The sequence below is a fragment of the Chiroxiphia lanceolata genome, chromosome 5 (assembly GCF_009829145.1).
Source record: "Chiroxiphia lanceolata isolate bChiLan1 chromosome 5, bChiLan1.pri, whole genome shotgun sequence".
Taxonomy (NCBI): Eukaryota; Metazoa; Chordata; class Aves; order Passeriformes; family Pipridae; genus Chiroxiphia; species Chiroxiphia lanceolata.
The window spans coordinates 40820367-40837725 of record NC_045641.1 but is presented as its reverse complement, the minus strand read 5'-3'; the positions used below and the strand labels follow the sequence as shown (position 1 = coordinate 40837725).

The 17359-nt window shown below is 35.3% G+C and overlaps 1 protein-coding gene across 17 annotated transcripts in view; it reads left to right on the top strand.

Moving 5' to 3' along the window:
• PPFIA2 (PTPRF interacting protein alpha 2) overlaps positions 1–17359 on the top strand; it is a 327520-nt gene that overhangs the window by 208886 nt on the left and 101275 nt on the right. For 15 of the 17 annotated variants that reach the window (XM_032689682.1, XM_032689684.1, XM_032689685.1 and 12 more), the window contains 2 exons: positions 5370–5534; positions 15787–15861. In XM_032689682.1, coding sequence (XP_032545573.1) covers positions 5370–5534; positions 15787–15861 — 240 coding nt within the window. The remainder of the gene's footprint in view (positions 1–5369; positions 5535–15786; positions 15862–17359) is intronic. The other 2 variants (XM_032689687.1, XM_032689698.1) reach the window with 1 other exon arrangement.

The following is a 17359-nucleotide window of genomic DNA, read 5'->3' as shown; positions in this document are numbered from 1 at the left end:
TAGTTTCCACCACTGTGGAACAATGCCAAAGAAAATCATTGATTTTGTGATTGGATTTAGAGATAATCTTCAACCCCATGTCTGCTTATTTTACTTGTCATCTTTGCTTACACCAGAGATGGAGATTCACTGAATAATGTTCATTCTAAATATAGACTGAAAGGAAATTCAATTTTGCCCGTACTGGTGAGAAATTCTAAGCTGGACCTCAAAAGAGAATTGTCTTCTTAGTGGGTTAACCTATTCCTCTAAAGAATCTCTTAAGCTAAGTCTGTCTCATTTTAGCAAATGCCCTATCTTTGTTTTTTCACTGTGCTCCTTTATTTATGATTCTCCTTTTCTCTCCATTACCATCTGCTGATTCTATAATTTCTGCACTTACTATCCTGATGTGAACTTTTTTTTTGCAGAAAAGTTTGTTGAAAGTAAAGAAAGTTAAAAAATTTTATATTCATTAAAATCCATGTCCTGTAATAGTGCATATCAATAGTATCAATAGTATACTCAATAGTATTGAGTCACACTAGTATCAACTTATTGAGTCTTCATTCCTGAAAAAGAATGTTTTAACTTCTTCCATTTTACATATGTAAATCAGTGTTCAAGTAGTCATGATAGTATGGTATAGTATAGCAGAGTAGGCAATAATCCACACTGATGTAGCTTATACCATTAAATTTAACCGTGATGTTCCATTTCACAGAAGTCAATCATTTCCATAAGTGCTTTGTAGGTGATTTGAGAAATACAGGAAGCTGGGTATACTCTAACAATTTTCTCTTTTCTTGATGATTTAGTTCTAATTAACACTTTAAAGATGCTTCATTCACTCATATGCACTAGAGCATTTTTAAGTCTTTAAATGATTATTTTTATACATGTTTTATGCTTATAAAAAAATCCAGAGCGCCAGAAACCATTCCATTTACATAAGATACAATTATCAGAACAGCATCTTGAGCATCCTAAAATTTACCCAGCATATAAAACTCACTTGTCAGATTATTTCATAATTCATTGTCAAGCTTATGCTTTCCAGTAGGAAAAGCATAGCAATGATGCGTGGGTGATTTTGTCCTACCTGCTGCTTTTGATCTTCTTCTTTTCCCTGCAAGCTGCCTGTCCCTCTGAGTGCTTGACAACTGTAACAGCTTGACACAGTGTGAGGGAGCAGAAAATGCTCAACAGCCCATGATCACTACTAATGCCAGAGTTTAATTGCAACATACTGAAATCTCTGAAGCGGTTTCTAACAATTCTTTTGTAGTTTAAATGAACTACCAGTATTGTTACAATGTTATTTCAAGAGGAAATCTTGTGGTGTTCTCCCAGATATTTGGAATATTAATTCTTGAACTACATATGAGGAGGAAAGTCCTCAACATGCCCACAAGTTGTTGTGATTTCCTTCAGTCATTAAACTTAAACATTCTGTGGACACACTGTCATCTTCAATGTGCATTTTTTATGTTTACATATCTCTTCCCCCATCATTGTAGCAGCGAGACACTTCATAGTTCTGTCAATATAGTTGACATTTGCTCTTTCCAGGGAAGTGGAGAAAATCTATTACCCTTTTGTTTAACATAATTGTATTTGGGGCAAAGTTGAATAAAACAGCAGTATCATTGCATGTCCAAAGTAGGGCATAAAAGCTGGTAAAGGGTCTGGAGCACAAGTCTTATGAGGATCGGCTGAGGGAGCTGGGATTGTTTAGCCTGGAGAAAAGGAGTCTCAGGGGGTCCTTATTTCTGTCTACAACTACATGACAGGAGGCTGAAGCCAGTTGGAGTTCAGCCTCTTCTCCCAGGTAACAAGTGATGGGATGAGAGGAAACAGCCTCAAGTTGCACCAAGAAAGGTTTAGGTTGGATATTAGGAAAAATTTCTTCACCAAAAGGGTTATCAAGCTTTGGAACAGGCTGGATGGTAGAATCACCATCCCTGGAGGTATTTAGAAGACATGTAGATGTGGCACCTAGGAACATAGTTTAGTGGAGGACTTGGCAGTCCTGGGTTAGCGGTTGGACTTGATGATCTTAGAGGTCTTTTCCAGCCTAAAAATTTCTATGATTCTGTGATTCTAACATTTCATCAGAGTAGTGGGCAAGGATTTACCATCAGGTGCTCAGTCACAGTCAGATGTTCTAACCCTTGGGATTTTTTCTCTTTCAGTATGCCTGGGAGTAATGTTGCACTAAAAGACCTGGTTAATAGTGCTCACAGAATTTACGGAGACCTAAAGTGGACTTTTGTTGAAAAGCAAAACTAAGAAATTTTTGCAAGTCAGAAATCTGTATTAGCATTCCTTCTTGAGCATTCGTAGGGCTGATGGTAAGGAAACTCTTGGAGTGTTCAGAGGTAGTTTCCAGAAGAATGAGTGACTGCAAACAGAGTAGCTTGAGTAAATAAGAACAGAAAGAAAAAAGTGTGAAATGTTCACAAGTACTGTGGTAGCTCTCCATGAGTCTTTTGACCCTAGCTGTGACATTTCATTATCTGTCTTTATACAGTAAAATAGGCAACACAGTATTTTGCACTTGATTTATTTAACAATTATGAAACGTATGCAGAAACTGGAGTGGTTTTTTTCTCCTCTGAAATGGTAGTTCTAAGCTAAAGGCAAACGTAGCTTTTATGTATATTAAATGAATGACTGTAATTGGTTTAGTACTGTGTTTTGTATTGGTTTAGTATTATATCTGGATATATATCATGTATTAGGTGTGTATCTAACATGGTAGTAACTTAACCTAGAGTTAAATATGTGGTCTGCAGCTCTACAAAGGGCTAAGGTGCTGCACTGTTCATCTCAAATAGCAAACCTCTCCACAATTACCACATTGGAAATTCTGAGTTCCCATCGCTCTGCACTTATATTTGAAAACTTTGTTTAACTTGTTTTTCTCTCTTCATTGTTCTTTTCAATCTCCATTCTGCCTTTGTTTAGTAAGGGTCTTGATCTTTCTTCTGTCCATGCTGACATGAAATTCCTTCTTGGGATTGTCTGTCTACACCAGCTCAAAGTGAGGTTGTGGATGTATATTAGGGTTTTTTTGTATGTTCCTTATTTATCTCTGTGCTATAGGTTATGCATAATTCCTTCTGTTATGAAAGGTTTTCAATGTCAAGAATTCCATGTCACCATCATTTTTCTTCTCTCCTGAACCAGATTTTCTCATTTTCATTTCCAACTAATACTTGCATATAGGCTCTCAGAAGTCTCTGATGATCACAGCATTTGTCTGGGAGATAAGTCTTTTAGGGTAACAGAAAATCAAATATGTTAAATTTGCTCAGTTAGGCTGAAAAAAGAGATTGCCAAGGTTTTGTTATTCTGGACTGGTTTAGTGGGTGTCGGTTTGAGCATTAGACAACTAACAGACTTGTGGAACGAATGGCCATACTAAAAACTCAACAGTGAATCAATATTTTCCTTTTTTCTCCATTTCTCCAGAAATTCATAGTCTTTTGACTGGATTTAGACTGATCTAGAGGTAGTTATGATGTGTTGAAAAGTTTCTGCATGAAGAGAACAGGGCAGGATGAGCCTGGCTCTAACAGGATCAGCCAGGAAGTGGGAATAACTGTGGAGAAATCTAAGTCCACAGCACAGATTAGAGTCAAATTCTGGGTACCCCGGGGCTATAGAGTGATGCAGAGTCAGACTGCACAGAGAAGGAAATGTTGCAGACTCACAGACTCTTTGAAGAGATAGGGCAGAGAGTAGGTTGTAGAATTAGAAGTCAGCTATTGACTTACTTTTCTCCAGCTCTCTCCCAGATAAACTAAGGGGCCTAGAAAAATCATGAAGGTATAATAATTTAGAAAAAAATTCAAACATCCAATTCTATTCATGATAGCAACTAACTATGTATGTAATCCTGTGAACAGAAAAGCTCTGCAAATATTTGGATGCTGTTCTGACCTCATTTAAGTTACAAACCTATCAGAGCGCCATACTGAATTCTTGACATCTCTATCACTGAGGTCTCTTCATATTTGCATGTTATATTGGACTGCCTCAAATAATTAAAAATCTACTTGTATCTGCTATCAGCCCTCCAGGGTTGACAGAGCTTGTGAATTTCTTGCTCATTTGCTTTTGATAAATATAGGTCACCACTTGGATTCAGAAATTATAGAAATACCCTCCTTTCTTGAGCTGAGGGGAGTCATTACAATTCTTAATGTATTAACAGTAAGAATTATTTGCATATGCATTCACTATTTTTATGAATAATACAGTTATTGTAACATAGTAATCAGGTGTAAATCCAGACATAAGAATCATGTTTGAAGCAAAGATGACACCAAATGTTATTCATTCCTATCTTAATATCCATATATTACAACTCCATTGTGATTGCACTCTAGTTTTGCCATCTGTTAATTAATGTAACAATAAAGGCCATTGTCTGAATGAGAATAACTATGGATTAAAGATAAATATATGTAATTACTAGTAGTAACTATATTAAGAACCACATCAAAGGAGAAATAATAAACAATTATCCATGTAACTTTCAAATTTCCAGTTCAATGACTTAGATATTTAACATGCATTGTGATTCATGAATTTAGCTATCCAGATTTAACCTTATAGCTAACCAATTCTCTTTTATGTTCAGGCAGTAAGAACAGCAATGGTAGCTCTATGAAAGTAAAGACAAATGGGGAATTTTCTGCACAACATCAAAGTACCATTTTATTTTCTTATTTAATCTCAGAGTAATAATGAAAAATAATTATAGTATGTTTTTACAATATGTTGTTTACAGTTTATTTCATGGATATTTATGGACATTTCTGATTTTCTTCATGTTTGTAGTACAACAGAGACAAAGAACATTTTAGAGTACATGCTAATGACAAACACCGTTAGCTGTGGCTTTTTAAATGAATAGCCTAAAAAATCTAATAAAATGTACTGTTCACTTTTACATATCTTGTTACATTTCTTCCAACATAAATTGAAAATATTTTACAGTTAGACTGAATTAATTATAAACTTATTTAATATTTTTACATGATTTTTTAGACTGGCATTGTTTGTTATTTGGTTGTCAATGTTTATCAATTACTATCAAAAATAATATTGTAAATGTATAATTAATTTAGTTAAATAGCAACCCTAAGCTGAGTGATTTGTTGTTCTTGCTTTTCATAGCAGAGTTGTAAGTGAAATCATGAGTAGATTTTCTGGTTTTATATTTATTCCATCTGATTTAGAAACATGAAATATTGTCAATTGTTCCAGCACTCTCTCCTACCATAAGGTTACCATTTGGTATCATGCACTTTGTAGTTAGAATTTCTATGGCATTTAAGCTCACAAAAATTAATAACCTTTTATATCATATCCAATAGCTGTTACTGGAGCATTTGGAGTGCCTTGTCTCAAGACATGAAAGGTCACTGAGGATGACAGTGGTGAAACGGCAAGCACAGTCTCCCTCAGGAGTTTCCAGTGAAGTTGAGGTCCTCAAAGCTCTGAAATCTCTCTTTGAGCACCACAAGGCTTTGGATGAAAAGGTACAGTATGGAATAAAAGCTTACTAAAAACACTCTTTAACTCATGTAACCATGCCTTATAATGCAGCAGAGCAACAGTAACTGTTTATTTACTACTTGGAATATGCCCTGTACTTACAGCCTTTGCACAAGTGCAGAGAAATCCGTAAGAATGTATGACCAACAGCTGTAGTACACTTCAGGTCACTTTACCTATCTTTTGTAGGCAATAGCAATAACTTTTCAAAATAAGCAAATCTCACCCATACTAGACATGCTTCTCCTAAATTTCAGAGATCTTTTTAGCTTTTGCTACATGAGCACAGAGTTCCCTGTACAAGTAGCACAACCTAAAATACATTGTAGATCCTTTGTTATCATGGATAATGAAGGGCCTGAAGAATCAAGATAAAAACTGCTGATAACTGCATCAAGTCATACTAATTAAGAGGGTCTTTCTACTGGGTTTCTCATGTGTCCTGTGCTGGAAAAGGACTCTTCCATGTGAATGAAACTGTTCAATTAATAATTATCATCTTGAGTATTGCTTACATGAATTCAGAAACCTAGTTCATGTCTAGAAAAATTATGACCAGAAGGTGATGTGTCTGAATTATTTAAGTGCACATGCATGGAGCACGTGAGAACCATGGCTCATGAGCAAAAAATCTCATTCCTTGTGGGGTCTGTTTTGGCTGATTTGCTCCCTGCTGCAGATGAGTTGCTTCTCTGAGATGGTTGGGTAAGCAGGGATGACATTGTGCAGCACAGCATCTGAAACCTTTGACTGCACAAATGAGCTGTGCTGTGTAGAACCAGTTTAATGGTCTCACAGTAATAAATTTACCTTTTTTAAACTCAGAAATATACTCAGAAAGTTGACTATATTTAAGGAACTATTATTAAAAGAGACAGATTTATGAAAAGGGCAGCTGTAGTTCTATAGTAATATTTATATATCGTTGGTAATAAAGGGTGAGACACTGTGGGTTATGAGTCATACTGGGTTAATTATCAGGTTCAAAGTCAAGTAAGTTTAAGGAACTTAGACCGAATCAAAACTTATTATGAGTTTAGGTATATATTTTTGGTTATATGGTCTACTCGGTTAGATATCATGAAAACCTCAAAAAATCTAGAAAAGAGAATATAAATAGTTCTAACTGCTGTATAGAATCATAGAATCATGGAATCATAGAATCAACCAGGCTGGAAAAGACCTCCGAGGTCATCAAGTCCAATCCTTGATCCAACACCACTGAGGTTACTAGACCATGGCAGTAAGTGCCACATCCAGTCTCAATTATAAGTAGTAATCATAAGAAGCTTTTGAATGACACTAAGTCTTAAAAACTCCTGTATTATTAAAAAGATCTTCTGAGTATTGATGAGATTTATGGTCAGATCTTTGGTCTTATATCCAGCACTTTAAATATTGATAAAACTAGAGTAGGAAGCTCTCCAGCTTTTATACTTTCTAACACTGTGTTGGATAAATATAATAAGAACTAAACTTGAAAGAGATTCTGATTATTCAGAAGTTGTGTACCTCTTACACATTTTATTTTGTGGTTGTTTTAGAGTTTAGGTACTATGCAGTTTGTTTTACATCCCATTTTGAAAATCATTGTACAGAACCAGATTGAAGCTAGATGTAATATTTTGACCTATGTTATTGAAAATTCTATTTTTGTATTTTTTTTAATGTGATGTTAAAAATCAGTGTTCAGCACATTAAAAAAATTTGGAGAGACACAGGTACACATGTATATAATGAGTTCCTGTCCCAATGGTAATGATAATTATCAGTGTAGAAGAATCAACCATCTGCAATGATATTAACAGGAGAATTGTTACATTATAAAACAAGTTTTAAAATTGATTGGTCAAAATTACTTTTTCCTACCTACCAGTCACCTATGTGTTGAATCTTTTTTATTTTGATACAATAAATCGTATTTTTATTATAAACAATTCCAAGATCAAGGATACAGTTTAATAAATTATTTTTAAAAAATTTGTTATAAACCTAACACACATTATTTTTAAGTACAAATCTTGTATAAAACTATGTTTTTATGTTATAGTGTCTCCAGAAAGATTGGATCAAAGACATTTTATGTATCATCCAGATAACTGATAATATAATGCCTTCACATTGTACCACACATTGTCAGCATTATTGTGATTTTTATTCAAAAATAATGAAAGTAAAAAATACTGCATACACCCAAATGTGCTAAAAATTTTTTTATGGCATGTGAGTCATATATTCTGCATGGTGACAGAAATTACGTAAGTTAGATTTGTTTCAGACCCTTCAGAAATAACATATCAATCCACCTATAAAGCTTCGTTAAAGCTATTCAAACATTAGTAGAATAATGTGGGTTGGTCCGACTAGGAGACATCTGGCCCAAACTCCTGCTCAAAGCAGGGCCAACTATTCTGGGTTGCTTAGGGCCCTGCCCAATCGGTTTCTGGATATCTCTAGGCAGAAAACTTATTGTGCGGTTTCACCACCCTCATCGTAATTTTTTTCCCATAATACCTATCTGGAATTTCTGTGGTTGAGTCTTGCACATGTTCTCTCTTGTCCTGTCACTCTGCATCTGCAAGACAAAGCTGGCTTTGTTTCCTCCACGTCTTCTAGTTAGCTAGTTGTAGCCAGCAATAAGATTTCCCATGAACCTTCCCTTCTTCACTTTGACCAAACCCAACCCTCTTAGCTTCTCTCATATGCCATGTGCTCTAACCTATGTCCAACTTCGTGGGCCTTCACTGAAGTCTGTCAGTGCCTTTCTTATACCGGGGAGCCCAAAACCAGATGCAGCCTCAAAAGTCTAGAGGGGAATAATCGTTTCCCCCAACCCTCTGACCAAGCCGGGTGCTGGCATTATTCACCCTTAGGTCTTTTCTGCAAAACTTTCTCTTCCCCAAGCCTGTCCCATTCCCTGGGGTTATTCCTTTCATGGCAGTGGGATGACACATGGACTTTGTCATTGGACAAAGCCAATGGACTTTGTGTCAAATCTCTGCATGTTGCAGTCCAGCCAAGTTTCTATGCACTGTGGAATCCACCAATTCATATCTCACCATTTTGTCTATGGATAAATGGAAGATCTTGCAGAAAGCTAGTAAAGACAAAGTAAAAAACATTCACTGTTCTCCCCTCATCCATGGAGCCAGTCCTCTCATCATGCAAGGCAATAAGGTTGGCCAGATATCATTTGGCTTTGACAAAATCATACTGACTCTTCCCAATCACCATCTTGTCCTTTATGTGCCTGGAAATGCTTACAGGTTGCTCCATAACCTTCCCTATACTAGCCAGTTTGTACTTTCCTGGATCTTCCCAGGATAATTCCTGTATTTCATGATGGTGGACACAACATTTTTGGGTTTTCCATTCATCAGGAATCTCCCAGACTTCCATTATTTTCAAAGATGAAAAAGGCCTTACTATGACGCACCAATTAAGTCTCTTGGCATCCTTGGATGCCAGCAGTTCCCTTTGACTCACGTATGTCTTGTCCTCTGTATTGTGGGTTATGCTTCACTCCCACAGATTCTCCTTCTATGTTCAGTGAGGCCTGTGGACAGAACTTCACAATAAATACTGAGACAAGAAAACATGATATATCATACACTGATGTCACAGGAAATAAACGCTGCCCCATCAAAAAATGCACACAAAGCTGAAGACAAACTGTCAAAAGTGCACTAAAAATGTATCTTGACCCTTTGAAAATGAATAATGAAAACTTTAATTTTTTTCTTCACAAAAAATGTTGACACTGAAACTATTAATTTAGCTGTTACATTCTTGGAAAAGCACAACAAAATATTTGCATAAAAAAATTTGCCCTTTAGACTTACAAAAATATGAAGAAAATCTTAACATTCTTCCTGAACTCAAATTTTCTTTTCTGTTTTCACTTCCTACACTAAAACTTCTCGAGGTGTTGTAATAAGCTCTACCACTAAACTTGACTGATCATAAAAGATTTGGTAGGTGCACAGTACAAGAACTACAAAGACATCCTCATTACTGTAACAAAATGCAATGAAAAATACTGAACAGAATCTAAGGTGAAAAAAACCCCAATAATTTTAAGGGAGGCCTGCTTAAGTATAATAACAATCAGGAATGATGCCTTAACTTATTTCGCAAAGTCCATTGGCTCCCTACATATTACAGGAGGTCTGGGCTTTGCCATTAGCTTTTGTCGAGAAGATAAATCACCATGGAGAGATCACAGCCATGATTGCATTATTCTGAAAAAGTGTGACTCTCATTGACAGTTATTTCAGTGTCTGACAGCTCCTTCAGCATCCCTTCATGCCCTGTAGAATGAAAGGTTGTCATGAGCTTCCCATGCGAGAGAGGCAGTCCTGTTTGGCTGAACCCAGTAGGTACCACGCTGGTGAGTAGAAGGTGGTAAGAGTATGCTGCTAGTCTTATCCCACTATCCATATGAGACTCTAGCATTGCCAAACAACAGTCTTCCAGTAATGTGTTTTGTGGGAATTTTCACTTTAAGGCATGGGAATAATAAAGAGTTAATTTAGTTTATAAGTATTTACCATTTTATTTGTCCCTCAAAGAAATCTCATTGTGTCTCCTTGGGTAAGCTGTGTCACAGCAAATTAAAATGATACTGCACTAACTACATTTTATTTAGAAACTTAATTTGACAGAGGTTATACATATTTTCAAAAATTTTTGTATATCTAATTATGTTAACATTTTTAGAAATAAGAAAACACAGGACATAGGCAGTTCTGCTACCAATTCTAGATTTTCATCATGTTCAAAGTTAAATTCAGTGACTGTTTTTCCTAAGTGTAAGGTTAGGTTATGTCTCACAAACAATGAGCATTGTTAAAAAAACGTGAGGTTTTATATGTTAGAGGTTAGGAGTGATTCAGACTAGGATCAGTGTGAAATTCTGACTTAGCATTTCTTATTGCCTTTGCTATTCCGTAAGCCAATTGAAATTTGCAGCTGTGTTCATAAAGTGGAAACCTCTCTTCATTTATTCACCCCTGACCTTCTCAATGCTACCGTTCCCAAACACTGCTCTTACTGCTGCTAAGTAGCTGGTATCTTTCTTTGGTTATTTTTTTTCATGCAATGAAGAGTTGTGTGGCTAATGTTAGACAGCACTGTGAAATATTTTGGGATATTATATATGAATATACGTGGAATAGTTTATAAAGCAGCAAATGAAGACAATATTTACTAGATGCCATTAGAGTTGAATAAAAAATAGAAGCTCAGATTAACTTCCTGGTTAGAATAGAGATTGAGTATAGATAAAGTCAGGAAGTACATAGTCCTTATATGCAATTCAGGAAGAACAAAAGATAGAAACGTTATTATCTTATTTATGCCATTCTATACCTATAATTGACTTTTAATATCTCTCTGAGCATGTTTATTGTCCTGTATATCTTTTTCCTATTTTGCTTCAAACTTTGGGTTCGACATTTAAAATCTGCATTTGGAAAGAAGAAACTGTTTGAATGCACTTCTTCTCCAAATCCAGTTTTTTGGTCAATGTTGTAAGAAAAGTGTCCAGTCGATCTTCACAGAGGACAGCAGCTATCAGATGTCTTAGTTAAAAATCAAAAAACAACTGGTTCTCTTAAGATTAATTAATGGCAGAAAAGTATATATATGCTTGCAAATAAAAGCAGCCTGTTCAGGTCAACATTACTGCTACCTTTTTATTCATTAGCAGGTAACTAGGAGAGCTTTTATTCAATAGAAATTTCATGAAAAAAAAAGGAAGTTATTTAATTCTAGTGTGGAAATGTTTCTTAAAAGCTCTTTATGAGATGCAGATCTGGAGAGAATGAAGAAACAAGTTTGACAGCAAGCAAAAACGTGGGAAGCAGTTGCTAGGAGACAGAGAAAGATGGGCGATATTTTGCACTGACAGCAATACTAACATGACATTGACTGTGTTACATTTCAAGATAATGTGTTTGCATTTAAAATTCAGAGAAATACTGAGTCATCTTTGCATATATTGGATACACCCTATAATAAGGAGAGAACAACCCTCTAACATGGAAGAGCAACCTTTTTCTGCTATGTCTGTGGCACTGCAATCATAAATCACAGAATGGTTGGTTTGGAAAGAACGCTAAAGACCATCTAGTTCCAACCCCCTGCCATGGGCAGGGACACCTTTCACTGGACCAGGTTGCTCAGAGTCCCATCCAAACTGACCTTGAACACTTCCAGGGATGGGGTATCCACAACTTCTCTGGGCAACCTGTTCCAGCGTCTAACCACCCTCACAGTAAAGAATTTCTTCCTATTATCCAATTTAAAGCTGCCCTCTTTCAGTTTGAAGCCATTCAACTGTGTCCACTCAAGCCCTTGTAAAAAGTCCCTCTCCAGCTTTCTTGTAAGCCCCCTGTAGGTACTGAAAGGTGCTATAAGGTCTCCCCAGAGCCTTCTATTCTCCAGGTATTTGTCCTTTAAAGATGTATGCTCTGATAGATCAGATGACATCTGATTAGTCTTACTTTACGAAACCTTTTTTAGTAAAGCCCTATCTTTTGCCCATGAAAATAGAAATTTAAACCATATGTTATTTACGAAGTGATATATACAATGTCATCTAATTAATATGAAATATATTTATTCATTTACTTTCACTTTTGGAAAATAGAAAGCAATATAATATTCTAATAACTAATTTGCATTCATCATATAAAAAAACCCAACAAACTAAAGTTATCAGATAAAAATACTTTGCACTTGTTCTAGCTCCTTTTTCTCTAATAAGATAGTGACCAGGAACACCATTCTTTCCCACATCTCTCAGAAATGGGGATGGCTCTCTTTGGGGTTTTTTTGCTGTAAATATAAATTTTAAGAGGGAATCCAATACAAAATCCTTTGCAATACATTTGTACATGGCTGAGAAACAGATTTGTAATGAGAAATACAGTTATAGCTTCTGGGCTGTAAACCAGAGCAGATTTCTCTTTCAGATCAGAATGATGTTATAACAGAGTGTTGTTTTCAGGCTTTAAAATGTCTGTATAAACCCACTAGGATTCAGTTTTACAGTGCCACAGTGTATAAAGTTTAAGGATAATTTTTCTGATTCCAGCTGCTTGTGGATCTGTGACATCCTCAGTAATGTGTCCTAGCTGGCTTGCAAGTTTCTAACACCATTCAAAGTGAATGCCAGTTTTAGACAAATTATGATGTATTTTTTAAAACATACATTATCCTTTATAAAACACTTAAGTTTGAATACATTGACATTTCAGAAGACTTATGAAAATTTCAAGTAAAATTACCAATTCATTATATTTTATTCTGATTTTTAACAACTGCTATTTTGCGAATTTTCTCTCAATCATCTTGTCCCTTAGCAGCATTTGCAGATAAAAGAATTGAAGCCAGAAAGATGACTGTAATTTTTCTGTGTGTTTTTAACATCTAAGCTGAGATTTTCATTGAGAAATTGTTTTCTACAAGCTCCAAATGTGGTTAGGGAGGTTGAAATTGGGCCTCCTGAAGACCCCTCAACGGTGGGGCATGGGTTTTAATAGTGGAGAGCTAGTGAAAGACATAAATGGTGGTGGAAAGAGAAATAGGGTACAGAAAGAGAGTTTGGGGATCCGCACAGGGATCAGGGAAACCTCTGGAAAGGTGGAGGGCATGGTAGGAGGAAATATATGAGTACCGGGTGGTGGACTCACAATGCCTTGGACTTTTCATCTACATGGATATGGAAAGAGATTATCAAGCAGATCTTAGAAGCTGGTAGAAGAATTGGAGAAATAATACACTTTTTCAAGCAGAATATGGTTCGAAAAAATGGGAAAAAAGAAAGACAAATGAAGTAAGAAATACTTCTGCTATTTAAACAATTTTTTTAATTATAGCCAGAATAATGGATGCATTATACCTTTGGTGGGAAGCACTTTTATGAAAAGTAGAATTAGATGGAAGTTACTAATACATTAACATTAATAAATCTAATACTTCACATTAATTTTACCTATTCCAAGTGTATTAGTATTGAATAACAAAAAAATATATAAAATAACTGTGATCATAGATTACTATCATAAATCTGCAGCCTAATGAGGATGTTTTCCAGGAATTATGTAGCTCATTTTCGACAGCAAGCTTTACGATTAAATGTGTTTGCATACACCTTTGATGAAAAATAGTACAAAAATTTAATAAATAGCAAAAGCATTTTGGGTTCCGTGGCATTTTTTCACTGTTTTCCGTTGTACTGACATATGAAAACAATCGAAACAGTCACGAAAATTTGTAGCACTTTGCACTCTTACCACTGCCTCTCCAAGACTGCTCAGTCACTGGCACTTCAGGATGTCTTAAATTTCATTTACTTCAAGCAAGGAACAGGCAGTCAGTTACTTCAGCTCAGCTATTGATTAGATAGACATGCTACAGGAAATGTCCATTTAAGCTACAACATGCATCTTTGAAAACATTAACAGTTGTTATTTTCAGTCTAATAGTGTTGAAGGAACAGAGGGAAATTAATAAATCAGAAATGGGACTAAAAACTAGTCCTCCTAGTCTTGATAATTTAATATTTCTTACACCTTACTACTCTTCAGTTTGCTTTTCTCTTGCTCCTTTGAGAAAATTACTTATGATTCTGTTCTGTTAAGGCTAGAAATATTGTTTAGTGTATAGTAAAACTATACACTAATGTATGTGAATACATGAAATAAATTCTCAAATTTTGGGCTTTTTAAATAAAGCTGAAGAATGTAAAGAGGAGCAAAAGGCTCAAAGTACTTCATAAGCAACTATATTTGCATCTCTTAGAAATGCTGAAGAGTTTTAAGTGTTCATTTCCTGAATATGTATTTCATCTTTAGTAGTTTTAAAATTTAGTGAACACGCTATGTTATAGTTTTGCTAAGTACTTTTCATCTAATAAAGTCTAAATCAATCTTGGAATATAGTGAGTCTGTTTAGAAAATCTCACTTCTCTCAATAGTAATGGAAAATAAAATATGTAAGGAAAGTTAATATTTATTAGACTAAACGTTATCACTGGAAAAAATATGAAAGCATTAGGACATTTACAACCTTTTCAGGGATCTCCTGTATTTTTCAAGGGTGTAAAAACAACTGTTATGTACATGAAAATCTATAATGTTCTATTGTACATGAAAGATTGATTTTTGTTTTACTTTGTTTTCCAACTACGCCTTTTGGTCTAATAGAGTATGCTACCTTACCCTACAAACATTGCTAATAGCATTAAATATCCTTGGATCAGCAGCTGGAACAGCATTGCTGCAGTGTAGGTGGAACATGTATAGAAATATATCCCGAACATTGACTGACTAGCCAGGTTGTAAAGTCATTTAATGTGAGGTGCCTAGTGAAGTTATGTAGTTTAGGAAAGGAGTCCCTTGGCAGTCAGAGTCACCTACACACAGCACTGGAGTTCACTTCAGGTCTGATTTGCCTTTGATCATACTGGGAGACTGCAACTACGTTGCCAGCTTAGGTTGTCTCTCACTACATGAGCTGACCCTGAGCCAGAGCACTCAAACAGCAGTAAATACGTCTTCAGAGGTATTAGGTTATCATTAATTATTAATAATAAATGTTGAGTAATAATTAGAATTGTAGTAGTAATAACAGTTTAGTAGATCATAAACATCTTTAGAGCAGAATAGGTTATTTATGAAATTGCTGCAAACACAAGCAGACTTTTCTGATTATAAGAGTGTACACTGTTTATGACTTTTTGCAAAACTGAAACAAATGCATGATGATATTAAAAAATCTATAGTATGTGTGCCTGAAGGCAATGCTGCAAGTTATTTTTGCAACAAATTTTTTGCATTCAGTTACTCTTAACAGAGTAGTTATCTTCCGTGGAGTGGACTTAAACCACCTGCAAATGTTTTTTCCTTATCCTTTGCAAAAGGTGATTGTGAAAGTTTTATTTTTATGCCTAATATGGTCTTAAAATATTTGCATTTGCTATGTATTTCATAAAATTATAGCAGACTGTGGAACAGTAATATGACATTTAAAGTTTACACGTATTTTAATGGGTTAACTCTTCCTATAGTTAGGTTTAAATGTTTACTACACAGTATGTCTCATGAAAGGGTACAACACACATGCCTGAAATGGACTGGCAGGACATACAGTAGTGCGTATGGCAGATTATATAATCTTTAAAGACTAATAGAAATTACGTTACTGCACATATTTTGATTTTTCTTCTAGGTAAGGGAACGACTGAGGGTTTCTTTAGAAAGAGTCTCTGCACTGGAAGAAGAACTAGCTGCTGCTAACCAGGAGGTAACATAAAACACTTTCTCCCCTTTTGAGGTTAAATTTCTCTAATAATCTGTCCCATGTGTTCCCTGTCACTTTTCTCAAAACTGTCAGAAAAAAACCAAACACCTAAGATCAATTACATTCTGAGTAAGCTTCTCAGAGAGGCTTGTTTAAGGTGGTTGTAAGATTAATACAACCTTCTGTTTACTGGTTTACTCCCTTCTTCTATTCCATTTTGAGCAAGCCAAAATCCAAACCTAGTGTCAGATTCTCAAATTTCTTGTCAGACATGAAAAATGAGTGAACCAACAAATACGTCAGATGCTATAAACAATTCAATAACCTGAATTTTCATGTTGTTAAGTAGAATGCACACATATACATACCCATTATATAAATGTTAACACTGATGGAGGAAGGATTATGGATGACCTTGAAATGTAGGTTTATCTCTTCCCTTTCAATTGCAGTGTATCATGGTGAACTATGGTGCCATATAACTACTGTGAACTAGGACAAGAGATATTTTTCCTGTTTGCAGAGTGTTCTGTTTTGTTTGAAAGGGTGAACAGCAACACATAGTTGTATTGAACAAACAACTGTATACACATATAGAAAGGAATTTCGCACCCCAGAAAGATGATTCTGAGACCAGAAAGTATAAATAACAGAGACTGCTGGTGACTTTACTATTCCCATCGTGTTCTGAATCCACCTGATATGTTCTTCTAACACTGTTAAAAATAGGTCAAACAAGCAAGCTGGATTAAAACTATTCTGGGTTATGACCATTTACCAGTGTCATTTTACTCAGGCTTAAGATAGAAACTGAAAGCAACCACAGACAAACTTAAAATACTACCAAATAATTCTTGAAAAGTGGATTACCTATAATTCAGAATAGTGTGTGAAAATGTAGAATAGAGACCCCTAAAGTATTTTTTCCCAGTTTAAGCTAAAAAAGGTACTTCCTTAAAGTAATTTCTTAAAAATAAGATCTTCAATTAAGGTACTAGCACTTCTTTTTTATAAATATGATAAACTATGAACCTACTAACATGATATTTTGATTCATCCCTTTGGTCTGTGAAGTAAGTGCACTTTATCTGTTCAAAAATAAGATCCCTCTTTAAACCTCCCATTTCATAACGTCCAGAAAACTTGGGTTCAAATTATGTAGTTACACTGTGTTGTGTAATCTGGTTTTTACACTAATGCTTATTAAATAGAAAGCAGTCCTTTTGGTCAGTCAAGCCAACAGAGATGCATTGCACTCCTCTAATCCTTCCTGTTCATTATTCAGTTAAATCCAAATTCACTTCACTGGGCATAGGACCAGGTTTTAGAGCATTGCCTTGCTATTTGGAGTTTTAAAAATGTAGTGAAACTTTTTTGACAGTAAGGAATAAAAGCGTACACAAATAAATTAAACTGAAATAGGACTTCCCTAGATTTTCTTGCCCCAAATCCTGAGAAATTTACAAAGTTTGTGTCTACATGATAGTAAAAACATTTAGGA